The sequence below is a fragment of the Hyperolius riggenbachi genome, chromosome 7 (genome assembly GCF_040937935.1).
Source record: "Hyperolius riggenbachi isolate aHypRig1 chromosome 7, aHypRig1.pri, whole genome shotgun sequence".
Taxonomy (NCBI): domain Eukaryota; kingdom Metazoa; phylum Chordata; class Amphibia; order Anura; family Hyperoliidae; genus Hyperolius; species Hyperolius riggenbachi.
This window is the reverse complement of record NC_090652.1, coordinates 51,803,025-51,824,396: the sequence shown is the minus strand read 5'-3', so window position 1 is coordinate 51,824,396 and position 21,372 is coordinate 51,803,025. Positions and strand designations below refer to the sequence as shown.

The following is a 21,372-nucleotide window of genomic DNA, read 5'->3' as shown; positions in this document are numbered from 1 at the left end:
CTGCATGGCGGCAAAATGCATTGCTAATTTGCTATCCGCACGCTTCTTGTCCTCATGCAAGGCCTGGGTTGTTGTGTCTCAAAGCGTGGCCTTCTCCACCTGCGCCTCCTCCTGTTCCATCACGTGTGCTGCTGCTGGGTTAGCGTTTCCGGTCCCTTTTTACGGAACCTCTTATCTGTATTACATTTATGACTGCATGGCGACAAAATGCATTGCTATCCGCACGCTTCTTGTCCTCATGCAAGGCCTGGGTTGTTGTGTCTCAAAGCGTGGCCTTCATCTCCTGCGCCGCCCTCCTCCTGTTCCATCACGTGTGCTGCTGCTGGGTTAGCGTTACCGGTCCCTTTTCCTGGAACCTCTTATCTGTATTACATTTATGACTGCATGGCGACAAAAAGCATGTTACCTGTGCAAAGAAAAATGACATTTTCCGCATTTAAAAGACAGTTTTTCCTTTGAAACTTTAATATCAATTTTCTCAAAAACTATAAGCTCTTTTTCAAATATTTTTTTTCCTCTTGTACCCACTCCCAAGGTGCACATACCCTGCAAATTTGGGGTATGTAGCATGTAAGGAAGCTTTACAAAGCATGAAAGTTCGGGTCCCCATTGACTTCCATTATGTTCGGAGTTCGGCGCGAACACCCGAACATCGCGGCCATGTTCAGCGAACGTTCGCGAACCCGAACATCCAGGTGTTCGCCCAACACTAATCACAGCCTGGGGGGCTCATCTTGCAAAGGTCATAAAAATGTGTGGTCATCATAATCTTTACACCCATAATAAGTGTAGCCACAGTAATACCTGATTGGATTGATGGAGAAAGGGCACGTTAGTAGTCAGGGCCCCTCACAGCTCTGTGCCCCCCTGCAGTTGCAGGGCCTGCTCACATGTAGTTATGCCCCTGATGGGACTGATGAGGAAATCAGTGTGTCAGTGGGAGCAATGATGGAAAAGAAAAGGTTATATGTATGTGGTTATTGCTTAAATAATCACATACAAAGAGCTTTTGCTCTAACCACTCTACAGAAACGGATATTACTTAAGTGGCCAATTACCTTCTTACAGCTTTTATGGCTACAATTGTATTTACAAATCTTCTTGGGAGAAAACAAATTTCTTAGGCTCGGTTCACATTAGCGTTCTGAGCCAAAAGGATCCGGTGAGTGGATCCGGTCTCTGCTTCACCGACTCCGGATGGCTCAGTCCGTGGCCCGGACCACATAGTGAAAACGGATCTGATCAATGATTCATTAGATCCTTTTTCACTCAGCAAATACATACCTAATTTGCAGTAGCAGCCAGCGGTAGAGGCTTCCTCTTCTTCCGCTGTGACTACACAGCGCGTCATGTGACTAGTCACATGACGCGTCATGAAGTCACATGACGCGGAAGACAGAAGCCTCTACCGCCGGCTACTACTGAAAATTAGGTATGTATAAACCCTCCCTCACCCACCCGCCCGGCTGCTGCACCCTCCCCTCACCCTCCCGTCGCTAGATTTGCGTCGGCACATGCTACATCCCCCGTGGAACGGTCTGTTTCTTCACTAGTGTGAAGAAACGTTCCGTTTCCTATTGCTCCAATGCTGTAGCATTTTTTGTCCGGATCCGTTTCGCTGGGAAAAACGGTGTGGAAAATTAGGGCCTGCGGCATTTTTTAGATCTGGGGACTGGAACGTACGGAACATATCATATATACCAGCGGACGCATGTGAATGGATTCATAGGTTAACATTGGATCCATTCACATCCTTTCCGTTTGTACAGTATACGTTCCAGTTCCGATACACAAAAAACGCTTATGTGAACCGGGCCTAACTAAATTGACACAATGGTATAGGTAGGTACTTCTATGGCTAGAAGGAGCGAGCAATGAGGCTTGTGTAATGGTGCTGCTCTTTAAGAATCCACATTAGTGGCCATGAGATCTAGAATAAAGACAAGAAATAGAGCGCACTCAGAGAACCAGTGGTAGGAAAGGCAGGGATGCTTGGCGTAATCTCACCTTAGAAAGTTGTTGGCAAGCCTGTGCAGGTTTGTCCAGCGGCTGTGCATGTGTCCCTCTGGCCGGGGACCAGGCTTGGCAGTGTTCAGATTCTCCTCCGTAGGAAGGCAGAGCTGGAATCCGTGGTTGTATCTTTGCAGTCTCTGCCTGGACTGCGTGCAAGTTCTACACTCTGCGGCCGCACCACAGGCTATAGCAGATTGCACTAGTGCAAACTTGAAAAGGGTTATGCAGTAATGAGGTTATCCATAACTCCCTGCTACTCTGCGTGACTGTATAAACAGCTCACAGGCAATTAGGAGTAGTGATTAATACTTGTCAATCTAGTAGTGCATGTAAGAAAGGCTATGGTGGCTGTCGTGTGGTATAACAAGGTTTATTTGCTACGCGCACTTCAGGAGGCAAGTCCTCCTTTCATCAGGCCTTCTTCCTATGGAGGAGAATCTGGACAATGCCAAGCCTTGTCCCCGGTCAGAGGGACACATGCGCAGCCGCTGGACAAACCTGTACAGGCTTGCCAGTAACTTTTTAAGGTGAGATTATTCCAGGCATCCCTGGCTTTCCCACAACTGGTTCTGTGAGTGCGCTCTATTTCTTACTAAATTATCAGCCATTATAAATGATATAATTGATGTATGATATATTATTATAAATGATATAATTGATGTATGATATATTATTATATATGATATATTATATATGATATACAGTATGATATATTATAAAACATATATATATATATATATGTTGTATGATATATTATAACTGATATCATTATCACTGTTGCTGTTGGTGATGATGACAATTAAGGGGACTCCGAACTCTGATAAAAAAATAAAAATTTGAACTTACCCGGGGCTTTACGCAGCCCAGTGCAGGTCAGAAGGTCCCCCGACGTACATCCGTGTCTTCTCCCAGGGCCTGGACAGAAATGGCTGGCCACCGGCTCCGGGTTCCTCTTCCGCATAAGTCACGTCTGACGTCACTACGCCGCCCGCCTCGCGTCATCACGGCGGCCGGCGTGACAGTATGGCGCATGCGCGGTTTAATCAAGCATGCGCCGTAGTTTGATTTTAATCAGAGCTTGGAGTCCCTTTAAAGTAAGTGACATAGGCCTCAATTCACTAAGCTTATCTCCTGTCTTTAATAACTCGTCTAGAATTGTTACCATGGTGATAAGGCATGTAGTATTCAGGAAACAGTTTACCTCAGGCAAACCTAAAGTTAACTCTTCTGTCTTTAAGTTAACTCTTTAATCCTTAAAATAACTCCAGAGTTAAAGACAGGCTGTTCATTAACTGTGTGTGAAAATAACTACAGAGGAGGTAAATTAACTACAGAGGCGGTAACTTAAGGAATGAAGAGATAAGATAACTCTCACTGTGTGGAGGTAAGTTTTCTCTTGCCTTATTATCTCAAGCATGATCTTAGTGAATTGAGGCCATTGACCTCAATTCACTAAGATCATGCTGGAGATAATAAGGCAAGAGAAAACGTACCACCACACAGTAAGAGAGTTATCTTATCTCTTCATTCCTTAAGTTACCTCCTCTGTAGTTAATTTACCTCCTCTGTAGTTATTTTCACTCGCAGTTAATAAACAGCCTGTCTTTAACTCTGGAGTTATTTTAAGGATTAAAGAGTTAACTTAAAGACAGAAGAGGTAACTTTAGGTTTGCCTGAGGTAAAATGTTTCCTGAATACTACATGCCTCATCACCATGGTGATAACTATAGAAATGTTATTAAAGACAGGAGATAGGCTTAGTGAATTGAGACCATTGTCTCCAGAGTCACTGCACAAGGTAAGATGAAAACATGAATGCATAATATCAAGTTGATAAATATGAATGTGGTAATAACTAAATCCCTGAATCAATGTCCACTTAAGCTTTAACTTAGCTTTAAGATTATTATTATTTTTTTTTACCTGTAGTTATAACCTTTCCCTCAGACACTCAGGTATTGTGCATGGAGAAATGAGAAAGTGAAGATGCCCATAAATCTAGCGATGTGTGGGTAGACCAATTAATAGTCGAGACAGATCTTTCTTTGATTGAGTCTGATCAGAGAGAAAACTGTGTGATGCCCATACACTGTCCAGCAGCTCAGGATCTTGTCTGCTGCTTCTCCATTAGTGCTCACCGAGGTTGCCACGTATAACACATGACTTATGTGTGTGACATCACACATGTGTCACTTGCCATACTCAGCAACCACGTGGGACACTTTGGGAAGCAGCAGATGGGACCCAGGTGGACAGTAGGGGCAGCTGGATCAGATGAAATTTAAATGCACAGGCACTGGGAGAGCACATTAACATTTGGGGGTCAGAGACAAGACAAGACACAGAACATTTATATTGTGCTTTTCTCCTGGCGGACTAAAAGCACCAGAGCTGCAGCCACTAGGATGCGCAGGCTCGGATTTACATCACTGGAGCCTATGGCCACAGATGTCCTGGCACCTTAGACTTCACCCTCAATGGACTTATAAACCCCTGTCGAACCAAACCACAAGTGTCACTTCTCCCCTACTTCCCCTGCCTAGTGCAGGTAGCTACAGGTGCTCTTAGTATTAGGTAGTCAGAGGTACCATCAGTATTGACTAGCTGCCCCTGACTGAAGGGAGATTTCATCAGTGGAATGCCGAGAGAAGGGTGAGTAACCTCTCATTTACACTCTGCTCAGGACTCTGTAAGGCAAAGAGGGAGGGAGGCACTTGGGGAGTAGTCTGAGCTGCCTTTCCATCATCAGGCGCCTGTAGGCATGTGCCTACAGTGCCTTATGGTAAATCCGGCCCTGAGGAGGCGCTCTATAGGTAGTAGAAGTTTTACGAGTCTTGCCTGAGTTCTCCTACTGAATAGGTGCTGGCTTACTGAACAGGAAGAGCCGAGATTCAAACCCAGGTTTCCTGTGTCAGAGGCAAAGCCCTTAACCATTACACCATCCAGTCAGTGAGAGGCTGGGGGTTCCGCCGCATTTGTCAGTCACCTCGATATCGCACGCTGCTGCCGCCGCTCACCTGATCTCCCATGTCAGTCCAAGATCTTTCCAGCATGCTTGATTATACAGTTGACCGATTTTAGCCTGATTATGCATGCCTGTCGTGGCACCGATTTTCATGCGATTTGATAGAATTATGAAATTGAAATCAGATGGCCTAGGAGGCCACAAAATTGGGCTTTTCTTATTTTGCTAACTCTTTACTTTCATGATTTCAGAAAAAGCAAACTGTACTCATCCACCCCAAATAAATAATGGAGAAATTATAGAAAAACCAGGCACTTTTCCTGTCGGAAGCACGGTGAGATACAGATGCAATGATGGCTATTGTCTCATTGGAGTGGAGAAAACCACATGTTTGAAGGGACGCTGGAAGCCACTCCCCAGATGTGTAGGTAAGATCTCAAAAGCGGACTCCAGAACTGTCAGTATATACATAAGGAACACTAACATGAAGGAACATTAGCAGATTTCCACAGAATTGGAACGCCAGAGCAGTTAAGAGTTTTTATTGTATCCAACAGGGATACTTGGTGCAATCTTGGTTACAAAACTTATCTTGAAAATGGCATTACATTAGCCCAAAACACACAAAGCAAAACAAACATCAGCATGTAACAATACGGATATTGAGCAAAGCTGAGATTAATATGAGCGTGCTCGCACAGACATTTATGGATCAACCTTATATATGGAAAAACCTCCAGATCCACAAGTGTTAACTAACCACATGCCCCCGAAGGTGGTATATGGGTGGGTTCCAGGTGTCTCCCCTATTAAACACTTGCTATTGGCTTATATAACTTTGTGATTGACATCCGTCTAATGCGCAGGCACAAAACCTATGCCCTGTACTCTAAATCCCTAGAAGCAGGGCCGGGCCGAGGCAGAGGCGAGCGAGGCTCCAGCCTCAGGGTGCAGTTAAGGAGGGGGCGCACAGCTCCCTTAGCTATCATTCTCTTATTGTGTTTGAAGCAGACAGAAATAAGAAAAGGGGATACATGACAGTGACTGCAAGCCAGCTAACTAGAGATTAAGGTGTTGGGGGCCCTGGGGAACCTCTTAGTCTAATAGCAAAAAGTGTGACTGCTGGGATGGGCGGCGCACTTTGGTGTCTCAGCCTTGGGTGCTGGAGGACCTTGTCCCAGCACTGCCTAGAAGCCTGTGTTTAGGAACACAAATCATTGTTTGGACTTGGCCATCCCAGGCTTAGACATCCAGTCTGCACATCAAATAGATAATGCTGCATTCTGACTAGTGTTGGGCGAACAGTGTTCGCCACTGTTCGGGTTCTGCAGAACATCACCCTGTTCGGGTGATGTTCGAGTTCGGTCGAACACCTGATGGTGCTCGGCCAAACCGTTCGGCCGCATGGCCGAACTAAGAGCGCATGGCCGAACGTTCCCCGAACGTTCGGCTAGCGCTGTGATTGGCCGAACGGGTCACGTGGTTCGGACCCGAACGCGCTCTGATTGGCCGAACGGTCACGTGGTTCGGGTAAATAAATACCCGAACCACGTCATATCTCCGCCATTTCTCTGTGGGTTTAGCTTTGGGTAGGCAGGCAGGGTAGTTCGCTCTCCAGCCACGCTAGCCAGGGTCCCCCCCAGTCATTGTGTGTCGCTGCTGGGAACAGTAGTACACCGCTCGCTCAGCCACACTATATATAGCATTGTTTACTGCCACTGTGTACCTCGCTCAGCCACACTATATATAGCATTGTTTACTGCCACTCTGTGTACACGGCTCAGCCAGACTATATAGCATTGTGTGTACTGCCACTCTGTGTACACGGCTCAGCCAGACTATATAGCATTGTGTGTACTGCCACTGTGTACCTCGCTCAGCCACGCTATATATAGCATTGTGTTTACTGCCACTCTGTGTACACCGCTCAGCCAGACTATATAGCATTGTGTGTACTGCCACTCTGTGTACACCGCTCAGCCAGACTATATAGCATTGTGTGTACTGCCACTGTGTACCTCGCTCAGCCACACTATATAGCATTGTGTGTACTGCCACTCTGTGTACACCGCTCAGCCAGACTATATAGCATTGTGTGTACTGCCACTCTGTGTACACCGCTCAGCCAGACTATATAGCATTGTGTTTACTGCCACTCTGTGTACACCGCTCAGCCAGACTATATAGCATTGTGTGTACTGCCACTCTGTGTACACCGCTCAGCCAGACTATATAGCATTGTGTGTACTGCCACTGTGTACCTCGCTCAGCCACACTATATAGCATTGTGTGTACTGCCACTCTGTGTACACCGCTCAGCCAGACTATATAGCATTGTGTGTACTGCCACTCTGTGTACACCGCTCAGCCAGACTATATAGCATTGTGTGTACTGCCACTGTGTACCTCGCTCAGCCACACTATATAGCATTGTGTGTACTGCCACTCTGTGTACACCGCTCAGCCAGACTATATAGCATTGTGTGTACTGCCACTCTGTGTACACCGCTCAGCCAGACTATATAGCATTGTGTTTACTGCCACTCTGTGTACACCGCTCAGCCACACTATATAGCATTGCGTACTCTGCCAGTCAGTGTGTATATTGCTGGGATCAGTAATACTCCACTCACCGCCAACCACTATATGAGCTCACCATGAGTTCCTCAGAGACCTCCGCTGTGAGCAGCACTCCCAACAACAGCAACAGCCAACGCCCCACGCAAGCTATAACATCCACCCCAGCAGCCAGTGGTCAGCAGCAGCCCTCCCCGGAGGAGAACGTTGTGTCCATCGGTCCGGCGCCAGAGCGATTAATGAGGGCTGCCATTGAGGAGATGATGGGGCCTGATGTGGAGGAGGAGGTCGGGCTCAGGCCAGCATCCCAAGTTAATGTTGAGGACGATGAGTCTGTGTCTGGGGATGTTGGGGTGGCAGAGGTGGTGGGTGGGTCAGACTCAGGAGAAGAGTTGTATGATGAGGATGATGATCGGGACCATCTGTATGTGCCTCAGAGTCCGACCCCGGAAAACATGTTGTATCGTGTGTTTAGGTACTAAAATCTGCGTTCCCAGTAGTGTTGGGCGAACAGTGTTCGCCACTGTTCGGGTTTTGCAGAACATCACCCCGTTCGGGGTGACTATATAGCAGACTATATAGCATTGTGTTTACTGCCACTCTGTGTACACGGCTCAGCCACACTATATAGCATTGTGTTTACTGCCACTCTGTGTCTGCTGGGAACAGTAGTACACCGCTCACCCGCCACTGTATAGCATTGTGCTCTGTGTCGCTGCTGGCAATAGTGGTACACCGCTCACCCACCACTGTATAGCATTTCTGTACTGCCACTGTACTGCTGCCAGTCAGCGTGTACTTTAAGGATAAGTGAAATGAGGACGAAATCCGGTGAAAGAGGGAGGGGCAAGGGAAGAGGTGTTTCCCCTGACGGTTCACGTACAGGCCACAGGGGAGCACCCAAGAAAACCCACTCAATACCGCCCATGTTGTCCAGGACAACCACCCTCACAGATCCAAAAGAACAGGACCAGATAATTACTTGGATGACCTCTCAAGCGTCCAGCAGTGGGTTAAGCAGCACCAGCACATCACGCACGAGGTCCGAGTCCTCAGCCAGTTACAAGGAGCCAGTGGGCACAAAGCTGACACAACCGGCAGCGACACCACGCACACAACTGCCAGATAACCAGACGACGTTGAAGTGAGCTGCGCAGAGGTTGTTCTGGGGAGCTCTACTCCACGGCGGCGGCCCCCCACAATGACATATGACGAGTTTGAGGAGATGGAAGAGTAGGGTATGGACAATGTGGACATAGACCCAGATTTTGTTTGTGAACGAGAATATCGCCGTCGTAGCAGCAGCACAGATGTGTCTGTTGAAGAACCCACTGCTGCACGAGTTCGCCTTGTGCCACAAGGTAGGCGGCACGCAATTTCAGGCACCACAAGCGTGGAAGTTCAAGTGAGAGGCAAAAGAGGCGCAAACAGAAATCGCCAGCAAGGCAGGTGCTCCAAAGTCTGGGCTTTCTTTGAAGACTGCACTGAGGATGTTACCATGGTGATTTGCAAGGTGTGCAAGACCCGCCTGAGCAGGGGGAAAAGTATTAACAACCTCTCCACCACCAGCATGAGCCGCCACATGCTATCCAAACATCCCACTCTGTGGGCAAACGCGGCAGGACAGGGTACCACCAGCAACACTGCCTCCCTTGGGTTCACCAGACTCACCACCAGACCCGCCTCAGCAGCAGCAGTAGCCCAGCCATTGCGTGGTTCACAACATTCACAAACATCAGACGACGCTGACACTGTCACTTTCCGGAGTAGTGCTCTTGAGGTCTCCCAGTGTTCATCAAACACAACAACCAACAGCCCTTCGGTGTGCAGCCCTACGGTTCAGTTGTCTGTCTCGGAGATGTTTGAGCGCAAGAGGAAATTGCCAGCAAATGACCCCCGGGCCGTGGCAGTAACAGCCAGCATAGCCAAGCTTCTGGCCTGCGAAATGCTGCCATATCGAGTGGTGGAGACAAACAACTTCAAGGGCATGATGTCAGTGGCCATCCCACGTTACGTGGTTCCCAGCCGCTACCACTTTGCGCGCTCTGCAGTGCCTGAGTTGCATGAGCACGTGGTCAGCAAAATAACCAGAAGCTTGAAGAATGCCGTTGCCTGCAAGGTTCACCTCACCACTGACACATGGACGAGTGCGTTCGGCCAGGGTCGATACATCTCCCTTACCACGCACTGGGTAAACCTTGTGGAGCCTGGCAGCGATTCCTCACCTGCTACGGCGCGGGTGTTGCCCACGCCGCAAACAGCTGCACCGCCGTCCCTCCCACTGGATAACAACAGCAGCACCTACCTCTCTGACTCCTTCTCCTCCAACGCATCTCAAAGCTGTACCTCATCCGGAAACGCTAACCCAGCACCAGCAGCAGTAGGATCGTGGAAGCAGTGCAGCACAGCTGTTGGCATGCGTCAGCAAGCGTTGCTGAAGCTGATCTGCCTTGGGGATAAGCAGCACACAGGGGAGGAAATTTGGAGGGGAATAAAGGAACAGACGGATTTGTGGCTGGCACCGCTGGACCTGAAACCGGGCATGAAGCTAGACACCTGGCACGAACTGGCAATGTACGCAATAGAGGTGCTGGCTTGCCCGGCAGCCAGCGTTATGTCGGAACGCTGTTTCAGTGCTGCCGGAGGCATCGTCACAGATCGGCGTATCCGCCTCTCCACAGAAAATGCAGACCGTCTGACTCAAATTAAAATGAATCAATCCTGGATTGGAAACGACTACGCAACACTCCAGGACCCCAACCAAGTAACATGACCAATGAACATCTGGGATGGTTTAGCGTTTCCGGTCCCTGTTTATTGAACCTCTCATCTGTATTACATTTATGACTGCATGGCGGCAAAAAGCATTGCTGCTATATCCGCACGCTTTTTGTCCTCATGCAAGGCCTGGGTTGTTGTGTCTCAAAAAGCATGGCCTTCTCCTCCTGCGCCTGCTCCTGTTCCATCACGTCTGCTGCTGCTGCTGGGTTAGCGTTTCCGGTCCCTGTTTATGGAACCTCTCATCTGTATTACACTTATGACTGCATGGCGGCAAAAAGCATTGCTATATCCGCACGCTTTTTGTCCTCATGCAAGGCCTGTGTTGTTGTGTCTCAAAAAGCTTGGCCTTCTCCTCCTGCGCCTGCTCCTGTTCCATCACGTCTGCTGCTGCTGGATTAGCATTTCCAGTCCCTGTTTATTGAACCTCTCATCTGTATTACATTTATGACTGCATGGCGGCAAAAAGAATTGCTATATCCGCACGCTTTTTGTCCTCATGCAAGGCCTGGGTTGCGTCTCAAAAAGCGTGGCCTTCTCCTCCTGCGCCTCCTCCTGTTCCATCATGTGTGCTGCTGCTGGGTTAGCGTTTCCAGTCTCTGTTTATTGAACCTCACATCTGTATTACATTTATGACTGCATGGCGGCAAAAAGCATTGCTATATCCGCACGCTTTTTGTCCTCATGCAAGGCCTGGGTTGCGTCTCAAAAAGTGTGGCCTTCTCCTCCTGCGCCTCCTCCTGTTCCATCACGTGTGCTGCTGCTGGTGCTGGGTTAGCGTTACCGGTCCCTTTTCCTGGAACCTCTTCTCTGTATTACATTTATGACTGCATGGCGACAAAAAGCATGTTACCTGTGCAAAGAAACATGACATTTTCCACATTTAAAGAGGAACTCCAGTGAAAATAATGTAGTAAAAAAAGTGCTTCATTTTTTACCATAATTATGTATAAATGATTTAGTCAGTGTTTGCTCATTGTAAAATCTTTCCTCTCCCAGATTCACATTCTGACATTTATTACATGGAGACATTGTTACTGTGGGCAGGTTATTTAGCTGTTTCTAGCTGCTCTGTCTGTTACAGATAGCTAATAACAGCTATTTCCTGTCTCTGAACATTGTTACATTGTGGCAGTTTGCCAGCAGTACCGCGGTATTCAGAGCCTCTTGTGGGAGGGGTTTCAGCACAAAATCAGTCACACAGCGCCCCCTGATGGTCTGTTTGTGAAAATCATTGTCTTTCTCATGTAAAATGGGGTATCAGCTACTGATTGGGAAAAAGTTCAATTCTTGGTTGGAGTTTCTCTTTAAAAGACAGTTTTTCCTTTGAAACTTTACAATCAATTTTCTCAAAAACTATAAGCTCTTTTTCAAATATTTTTTTTTCCTCTTGTACCCACTCCCAAGGTGCACATACCCTGCAAATTTGGGGTATGTAGCATGTAAGGAAGCTTTACAAAGTACGAAAGTTCGGGTCCCCATTGACTTCCATTATGTTCGGAGTTCGGCGCAAACACCCGAACATCGCGGCGATGTTCGGCGAACGTTCGCGAACCCGAACATCTAGGTGTTGGCCCAACACTAATTCTGACCTTTAACCACTTGAGGACCTAGGGCTTTCTACCCCTTAAGGACCGGCCACTTTTTTTCCATTCAGACCACTGCAGCTTTCACGGTTTATTGCTCGCTCATACAACCTACCACCTAAATGAATTTTGGCTCCTTTTCTTGTCACTAATAAAGCTTTCTTTTGGTGCTATTTGATTGCTCCTGCGATTTTTACTTTTTATTATATTCAGCAAAAAAGACATGAATTTTGGCAAAAAAATGATTTTTTTAACTTTCTGTGCTGACAGTTTTCAAATAAAGTAAAATTGCTGTATACATGCAGCGCGAAAAATGTGGACAAACATGTTTTTGATAAAAAAAAAACCCATTCAGCGTATATTTATTGGTTTGGGTAAAAGTTATAGCGTTTACAAACTATGGTGCAAAAAGTGAATTTTCCCATTTTCTAGCATCTATGACTTTTCTGACCCCCTGTCATGTTTCATGAGGGGCTAGAATTCCAGGATAGTATAAATACCCCCCAAATGACCCCATTTTGGAAAGAAGACATCCCAAAGTATTCACTGAGAGGCATAGTGAGTTCATAGAAGATATTAATTTTTGTCACAAGTAAGCGGAAAATGACACTTTGTGAGAAAAAAAAAAAAAAAAAAGTTTCCATTTCTTCTAACTTGCGACAAAAAAAAAATGAAATCTGCCACGGACTCACCATGCCCCTCTCTGAATACCTTGAAGGGTCTACTTTCCAAAATGGGGTCATTTGTGGGGTGTGTTTACTGTCCTGACATTTTGGGGGGTGCTAAATTGTAAGCACCCCTGTAAAGCCTAAAGGTGCTCATTGGACTTTGGACCCCTTAGCGCAGTTAGGCTGCAAAAAAGTGCCACACATGTGGTATTGCCGTACTCAGGAGAAGTAGTATAATGTGTTTTGGGGTGTATTTTTACACATACCCATGCTGGGTGGGAGAAATATCTCTGTAAATGACAATTTTTTAATTTTTTTTACACACAATTGTCCATTTACAGAGTTATTTCTCCCACCCAGCATGGGTATGTGTAAAAATACACCCCAAAACACATTGTACTACTTCTCCCGAGTACGGCGATACCACATGTGTGGCACTTTTTTGCACCCTAACTGCGCTAAAGGGCCCAAAGTCCAATGAGTACCTTTAGGATTTCACAGGTCATTTTGCGGAATTTGATTTCCAGACTACTCCTCACGGTTTAGGGCCCCTAAAATGCCAGGGCAGTATAGGAACCCCACAAATGACCCCATTTTAGAAAGAAGACACCCCAAGGTATTCCGTTAGGAGTATGGTGAGTTCATAGAAGATTTTATTTTTTGTCACAAGTTAGCGGAAAATGACACTTTGTGAAAAAAGCAATAAAAATCAATTTTCCGCTAACTTGTGACAAAAAATAAAATCTTCTATGAACTCACCATACTCCTAACGGAATACCTTGGGGTGTCTTCTTTCTAAAATGGGGTCATTTGTGGGGTTCCTATACTGCCCTGGCATTTTAGGGGCCCTAAACCGTGAGGAGTAGTCTGGAAATCAAATTCCGCAAAATGACCTGTGAAATCCTAAAGGTACTCATTGGACTTTGGGCCCTTTAGCGCAGTTAGGGTGCAAAAAAGTGCCGCACATGTGGTATCGCCGTACTCGGGAGAAGTAGTACAATGTGTTTTGGGGTGTATTTTTACACATACCCATGCTGGGTGGGAGAAATAACTCTGTAAATGGACAATTGTGTGTAAAAAAATCAAAAGATTGTCATTTACAGAGGTATTTCTCCCACCCAGCATGGGTATGTGTAAAAATACACCCCAAAACACATTGTACTACTTCTCCCGAGTACGGCGATACCACATGTGTGGCACTTTTTTGCACCCTAACTGCGCTAAAGGGCCCAAAGTCCAATGAGTACCTTTAGGATTTCACAGGTCATTTTGCGGAATTTGATTTCCAGACTACTCCTCACGGTTTAGGGCCCCTAAAATGCCAGGGCAGTATAGGAACCCCACAAATGACCCCATTTTAGAAAGAAGACACCCCAAGGTATTCCGTTAGGAGTATGGTGAGTTCATAGAAGATTTTATTTCTTGTCACAAGTTAGCGGAAAATGACACTTTGTGAAAAAAGCAATAAAAATCAATTTTCCGCTAACTTGTGACAAAAAATAAAATCTTCTATGAACTCACCATACTCCTAACGGAATACCTTGGGGTGTCTTCTTTCTAAAATGGGGTTATTTGTGGGGTTCCTATACTGCCCTGGCATTTTAGGGGCCCTAAACCGTGAGGAGTAGTCTGGAAATCAAATTCCGCAAAATGACCTGTGAAATCCTAAAGGTACTCATTGGACTTTGGGCCCTTTAGCGCAGTTAGGGTGCAAAAAAGTGCCGCACATGTGGTATCGCCGTACTCGGGAGAAGTAGTACAATGTGTTTTGGGGTGTATTTTTACACATACCCATGCTGGGTGGGAGAAATAACTCTGTAAATGGACAATTGTGTGTAAAAAAATCAAAAGATTGTCATTTACAGAGGTATTTCTCCCACCCAGCATGGGTATGTGTAAAAATACACCCCAAAACACATTGTACTACTTCTCCCGAGTACGGCGATACCACATGTGTGGCACTTTTTTGCACCCTAACTGCGCTAAAGGGCCCAAAGTCCAATGAGTACCTTTAGGATTTCACAGGTCATTTTGCGGAATTTGATTTCCAGACTACTCCTCACGGTTTAGGGCCCCTAAAATGCCAGGGCAGTATAGGAACCCCACAAATGACCCCATTTTAGAAAGAAGACACCCCAAGGTATTCCGTTAGGAGTATGGTGAGTTCATAGAAGATTTTATTTTTGTCACAAGTTAGTGGAAAATGACACTTTGTGAAAAAAACAATAAAAATCAATTTTCCGCTAACTTTTGACAAAAAAAAAAAAATCTTCTATGAACTCACCATACTCCTAACGGAATACCTTGGGGTGTCTTCTTTCTAAAATGGGGTCATTTGTGGGGTTCCTATACTGCCCTGGCATTTTAGGGGCCCTAAACCGTGAGGAGTAGTCTGGAAATCAAATTCCGCAAAATGACCTGTGAAATCCTAAAGGTACTCATTGGACTTTGGGCCCTTTAGCGCAGTTAGGGTGCAAAAAAGTGCCACACATGGGGTATTGCCGTACTAGGGAGAAGTAGTACAATGTGTTTTGGGGTGTATTTTTACACATACCCATGCTGGGTGGGAGAAATACCTCTGTAAATGACAATCTTTTGATTTTTTTACACACAATTGTCCATTTACAGAGTTATTTCTCCCACCCAGCATGGGTATGTGTAAAAATACACCCCAAAACACATTGTACTACTTCTCCCGAGTACGGCGATACCACATGTGTGGCACTTTTTTGCACCCTAACTGCGCTAAAGGGCCCAAAGTCCAATGAGTACCTTTAGGATTTCACAGGTCATTTTGCGGAATTTGATTTCCAGACTACTTCTCACGGTTTAGGGCCCCTAAAATGCCAGGGCAGTATAGGAACCCCACAAATGACCCCATTTTAGAAAGAAGACACCCCAAGGTATTCCGTTAGGAGTATGGTGAGTTCATAGAAGATTTTATTTTTTGTCACAAGTTAGCGGAAAATGACACTTTGTGAAAAAAACAATAAAAATCAATTTTCCGCTAACTTTTGACAAAAAATAAAATCTTCTATGAACTCACCATACTCCTAACGGAATACCTTGGGGTGTCTTCTTTCTAAAATGGGTCATTTGTGGGGTCCCTATACTGCCCTGGCATTTTAGGGGCCCTAAACCGTGAGGAGTAGTCTGGAAATCAAATTCCGCAAAATGACCTGTGAAATCCTAAAGGTACTCATTGGACTTTGGGCCCTTTAGCGCAGTTAGGGTGCAAAAAAGTGCCGCACATGTGGTATCGCCGTACTCGGGAGAAGTAGTACAATGTGTTTTGGGGTGTATTTTTACACATACCCATGCTGGGTGGGAGAAATAACTCTGTAAATGGACAATTGTGTGTAAAAAAATCAAAAGATTGTCATTTACAGAGGTATTTCTCCCACCCAGCATGGTTATGTGTAAAAATACACCCCAAAACACATTGTACTACTTCTCCCGAGTACGGCGATACCACATGTGTGGCACTTTTTCGCACCCTAACTGCGCTAAAGGGCCCAAAGTCCAATGAGTACCTTTAGGATTTCACAGGTCATTTTGCGGAATTTGATTTCCAGACTACTCCTCACGGTTTAGGGCCCCTAAAATGCCAGGGCAGTATAGGAACCCCACAAATGACCCCATTTTAGAAAGAAGACACCCCAAGGTATTCCGTTAGGAGTATGGTGAGTTCATAGAAGATTTTATTTTTTGTCAAAAGTTAGCGGAAAATTGATTTTTATTGTTTTTTTCACAAAGTGTCATTTTCCGCTAACTTGTGACAAAAAATAAAATCTTCTATGAACTCACCATACTCCTAACGGAATACCTTGGGGTGTCTTCTTTCTAAAATGGGGTCATTTGTGGGGTTCCTATACTGCCCTGGCATTTTAGGGGCCCTAAACCGTGAGGAGTAGTCTGGAAATCAAATTCCGCAAAATGACCTGTGAAATCCTAAAGGTACTCATTGGACTTTGGGCCCTTTAGCGCAGTTAGGGTGCAAAAAAGTGCCACACATGTGGTATCGCCGTACTCGGGAGAAGTAGTACAATGTGTTTTGGGGTGTATTTTTACACATACCCATGCTGGGTGGGAGAAATAACTCTGTAAATGGACAATTGTGTGTAAAAAAATCAAAAGATTGTCATTTACAGAGGTATTTCTCCCACCCAGCATGGGTATGTGTAAAAATACACCCCAAAACACATTGTACTACTTCTCCCGAGTACGGCGATACCACATGTGTGGCACTTTTTTTCACCCTAACTGCGCTAAGGGGCCCAGAGTCCAATGCGTACCTTTAGGCTTTACAGGGGTGCTCACAATTTAGCACCCCGCCCACTTGCCAGGACAGTTAACAAACCCCACAAATGACCCCATTTTGGAAAGAATACACAACAAGGTATTCCATGAGGGTAATGGTGAGGTCATTGAAAATTTTATTTTTTGTCACAAGTAAACGGAAAATGACACTTTGTTAGAAAAAAAAATAAAAAAAAATTCTGCTAACTTGTGACAAAAACTAAAATCTTTTATGAACTCACCGTGCACCTCACATAATACTTTAGGGTGTCCTCTTTCCAAAATGGGGTCATTTGTGAAGTCTGTCCTGGCATTTTAGGGTCTCTGCAATCATTACATGTAGGCCAGTATTAGGAGTTTCTGCTATACTCCTTATATTGGGTATACGGGTAATGCACTCTTGGCTGAAAGGAAAAATGAACGGCAAACATACCTTGCTCCACATCAATGGCAGATCTTCCTCCACATCAATGGCAGTGATAACCTCAGGAGAGAGACACCCCGTGCCACCCTGCACTCAGGGTGAGCCACCAACTTATGTGACTGGGCCTCAGAACTTTAGTATACAGCATTATGCCTGTAGGATACAGCAATATGCCTGCCAATAGAGATGACTCTGTGTGGCATTAAAGCATCATCATAGGCCCAAATCACATATAAACCGGGGGTGTCCACACTCAAGGGAAATTCAAACATGCCGTCTTATATCGCCAACCCAGGACAGATCAGCAATATCAAGCATGGAAACCGATCCTTCTTCCGACTTTTATGCTTACCCGTTTGGTTTTCAAGCTTACCTCTCCTCTCCCTGCGACAATGTGCGAAAGACCACTGAGTGTGTGCCTACTCCTGTGTCTGGAGTTCCCTAGGTTCTAATAGTGTACCTGCTCGTGGTACCTCTCAAAACACGGCCCTACGCATAGGCCAGGCTGGTCAGGACAGCGGGGACAATAATACACAGTGTCAGTCCTTGTTCCAGCCCTGCTGCAGACACGGCAACGTTTTCTTCGGATGCGTTGACCTGGGGCACACGGAAGCTGATAGGCGTAATGCCTTCCATGCAGTCGGCTAGTTGCATCTGGGTGGGGGGGGGGGGGGGGGGGGGGGGGCACCTCCTGGATACAGGATGTCCAGAACGATCTGTTCCTGAAATTGAAGGAAAGATCCAGTTCTCCCAGCCTTACTGTAGAGAACAAAGCTGTTGTAAACTGCCAATTGAATCAGATAAAAAGACACTTTCTTATACCAGCGTCTTGTTTTCCGGGAAATTAAATAGGGCGCTAACCTCTGGTCATTGAAGTCCACCCTAGTGTTGGGCGAACAGTGTTCGCCACTGTTCGGGTTCTGCAGAACATCACCCTGTTCGGGGTGATGTTCGCGTTCGGCCGAACACCTGATGGTGTTCGGCCTTTTAAGTTCGGGTTCGCCCCGAACTTCTAATGGCCGCCGAACAGGGCCGAACAGGGCCCCTGTTCGGCCGAACAGGGCCCTGTTCGGCCGAATACTGCCCCCCTATGGGGTCGCAGGCATAAGGGGGGAGCATGCCCCGATCGCGGGGGGGGGGGGTCGGAAATTCCCCCCCAACCCCCTCCGCTAGCGCTCCCCCCTCTGCCCGCTTCCCCATACAAAAGTTTAAGCAAAGTACCTGTAGTGGATGGCCTGGCAGTGGGCGGCACTGTGGAGTGAGGAGGAGGAGTCCGGAGAGTGACGAGTTGAGGGAGGCCGGGCAGCGGGCGTGAGGTCAGAGAAAGGGCGGAAGTACCACAAGGGTACTTCCGCTGAACCGCCCGCTGCCCGGCCTCCCTCAACTCGTCACTCTCCGGACTCCTCCTCCTCACTCCACAGTGCCGCCCACTGCCAGGCCATCCACTACAGGTACTTTGCTTAAACTTTTGTATGGGGAAGCGGGCAGAGGGGGGAGCGCTAGCGGAGGGGGTGGGGGGAATTTCCGACCCCCCCCGCGATCGGGGCATGCTCCCCCCTTATGCCTGCGGACCCCATATGGCCCCCCAAAAGCTGGATGTTCGGAAAGTTCGGGGTTCGGCCCCGAACATGCCGAACATCTCGGCCATGTTCGGCGAACTTTCCTGAAACCCGAACATCCAGGTGTTCGCCCATCACTAGTCCACCCCTCCATGTTGACATTATATTCGTGGACGACAGGGGGCTTTTCAATGACGCGCAGTTGCCCGTTGAATTTGGACTGTCGTGTCTGTGTGAATGGTGGACAGAAAGTAAACGTCCCTCTTGTCCCTCCATTTCACCGCGAGCAGGTCTTCAGTACGCAAGGCGGCCCTCTGCCCCCGTTCAAGTCTGGTGGTAACGAGCCATTGGGGGAAGCCCTGGCGACTAGGCCGCGCACAGTGCCACAGCATCGGATTCCTTCTAACTTTAAGTGCTGAAAGAGGGCCACACTTGTGTAATAATTGTCCACAAAAAGATGGTACCCCTTCTGGAACAAGGGTGACACCAAGTCCCCACACAACCTTTCCACTGCTCCCCAGGTAGTCAGGGCATCCGACCGGCTCCAATTTTGAGTCTTTTCCCTCATAGACCCTAAAACGACATGTATAGCCTGTGGCCCTTTCACAGAGCTTATACAGTTTCACCCCATACCGGGCGCGCTTGCTTGGGATGTACTGTTTGATGCCAAGGCGCCCGGTAAAGCGTAAGAGGGACTCGTCTACGCAGATGTTCTGTTCAGGGATATAAGCATCTGCAAATGTTGATGACAGGTGGTCTATGAGGGGCCGAATTTTGTGGAGCCGGTCATAAGCAGGGGTGGCCCTTTTCATGACAGGTTTTGTCGTCGTTGAAGTGCAGGAAGCGCAGGATGGACTCAAATCGTGTCCTGGACATGGCAGCAGGGTACAAGGGAACATGATTTACTGGGTTCGTAGACCAATACGACCGCAGTACATTCTGTTTCATTAGTCCCAAGTGAAGGATAAGGGCCAAAAAGATTTTAATGTCGGAAACTTGGACTGGTTTCCACCCGAAAGGCTGGGCATACATGCTCTCCGGGTGCTCGGTGATGAATTGTGTGGCTTTACGGTTGGGTCTCAACCACAATTAAGTCCAGGAGAACCTGGGTGATGAACAGCTGCAAAAAGTCTAGGGCCGTTCCTAGATGAGCTGTCGCCATCTGGACTCCAGACTGGGCGGTGAAAGGGGGCACTACGGGTGCGGCGGAATCAGGGGATTGCCAATCTGGTTGTGCCAGCACCTCTGGGAGTCTATGGGTACTACGGGCCCGTCTTCTTCTTGGTGGCTGCGATGGGGGTACTACTGCACTTGCCACCGTACCAGTTTCAACTTCCATGCTGACGCTCACCACTTCGCCAGGGTCTACGGAAGCACTGGCACTAAGTCCAGGAGATGCTGCGCTGCTGGTGCCTGCCTCACCAAGAAAACTATCATCAGCGCTAGCACCACCCTGCTGCCCTTGAGGCGGATCCTGCGCCACCTGCGGTCTAACGACTTGGGTCTGGTACGCCTGGCTCTAGCCGGGACCATAGCCTCGTCATCACTTTCGGTCAAGGAACCACTGCTTTCTACAGGTTCAAATTCGGACCCGGAAGATTCGACGGATGATTCTTCCCAAAAGAACTCATCCGACTGGTCCATGTACCTGTATACCTCGTCATCGGAAAGCCCCCTTCTTGCCATTGTGGATTACTAAATTTATGGGGTTTTCCTCCGAGACTACCCAGAAAAAAAGAGCACCTACCTAGCAAAAAGGGAGTATTTGAGAGGTATTGGGGTTGGTGGGAAGTGGGGTCTCAGAGGCAATCAAACAATCACGGGACAATCAAATACAATTACAGCGCAATCGACTCCAATCACAGCACAAGCAAATCTGATGCACTCGGAAGGTGGGTGGGTGGGGGGGGGGGGGTGGGGGGGGGGGAGGGGGGGGGTTGGGTGTGGTGGGAAGTGGGGTCTCAGGCAATCAAACAATCACGGGGCAATCGAAGCCGATCACGGGACAATCAAATACAATTACAGCACAATCGAATCCAATCACAGCACAATCAAATCTGATGCACTCGGAAGGTGATGGGGGGAGGGTGGGATTGGGTGTGGCGGGAAGTGGGGTCTCAGGCAATCAAACAATCACGGGGCAATCGAAGTCAATCACGGGACAATCAAATACAATTACAGCACAATCGACTCCAATCACAGCACAAGCAAATCTGATGCACTCGGAAGGTGGTGGGGGGGGGGGGGGGTTGGGGTGTGGTGGGGGGGGGGGGTTGGGTGTGGTGGGGGGAGAGGGGGGGGGGGGGGGTTGGGTGTGGTGGGAAGTGGGGTCTCAGGCAATCAAACAATCACGGGGCAATCGAAGCCGATCACGGGACAATCAAATACAATTGCAGCACAATCGAATACAAGCGCAGCACAATCGAATACAAGTGCAGCACAGTCAAATACAATGCACTTGGACGGTGATTAGGGGGGGGTCTGAGGGCGATTTGAGGGGGTG

At 47.5% G+C, this 21,372-nt stretch overlaps 1 protein-coding gene across 3 annotated transcripts in view; it reads left to right on the top strand.

The window, feature by feature from the left end:
• The window catches only part of LOC137524316 (coagulation factor XIII B chain-like), a 177,797-nt gene that overhangs the window by 98,834 nt on the left and 57,591 nt on the right, over window positions 1-21,372 (top strand). For all 3 annotated transcript variants that reach the window (XM_068244039.1, XM_068244040.1, XM_068244038.1), the window contains one exon: window positions 5,230-5,406. In XM_068244039.1, coding sequence (XP_068100140.1) covers window positions 5,230-5,406 — 177 coding nt within the window. The remainder of the gene's footprint in view (window positions 1-5,229; window positions 5,407-21,372) is intronic.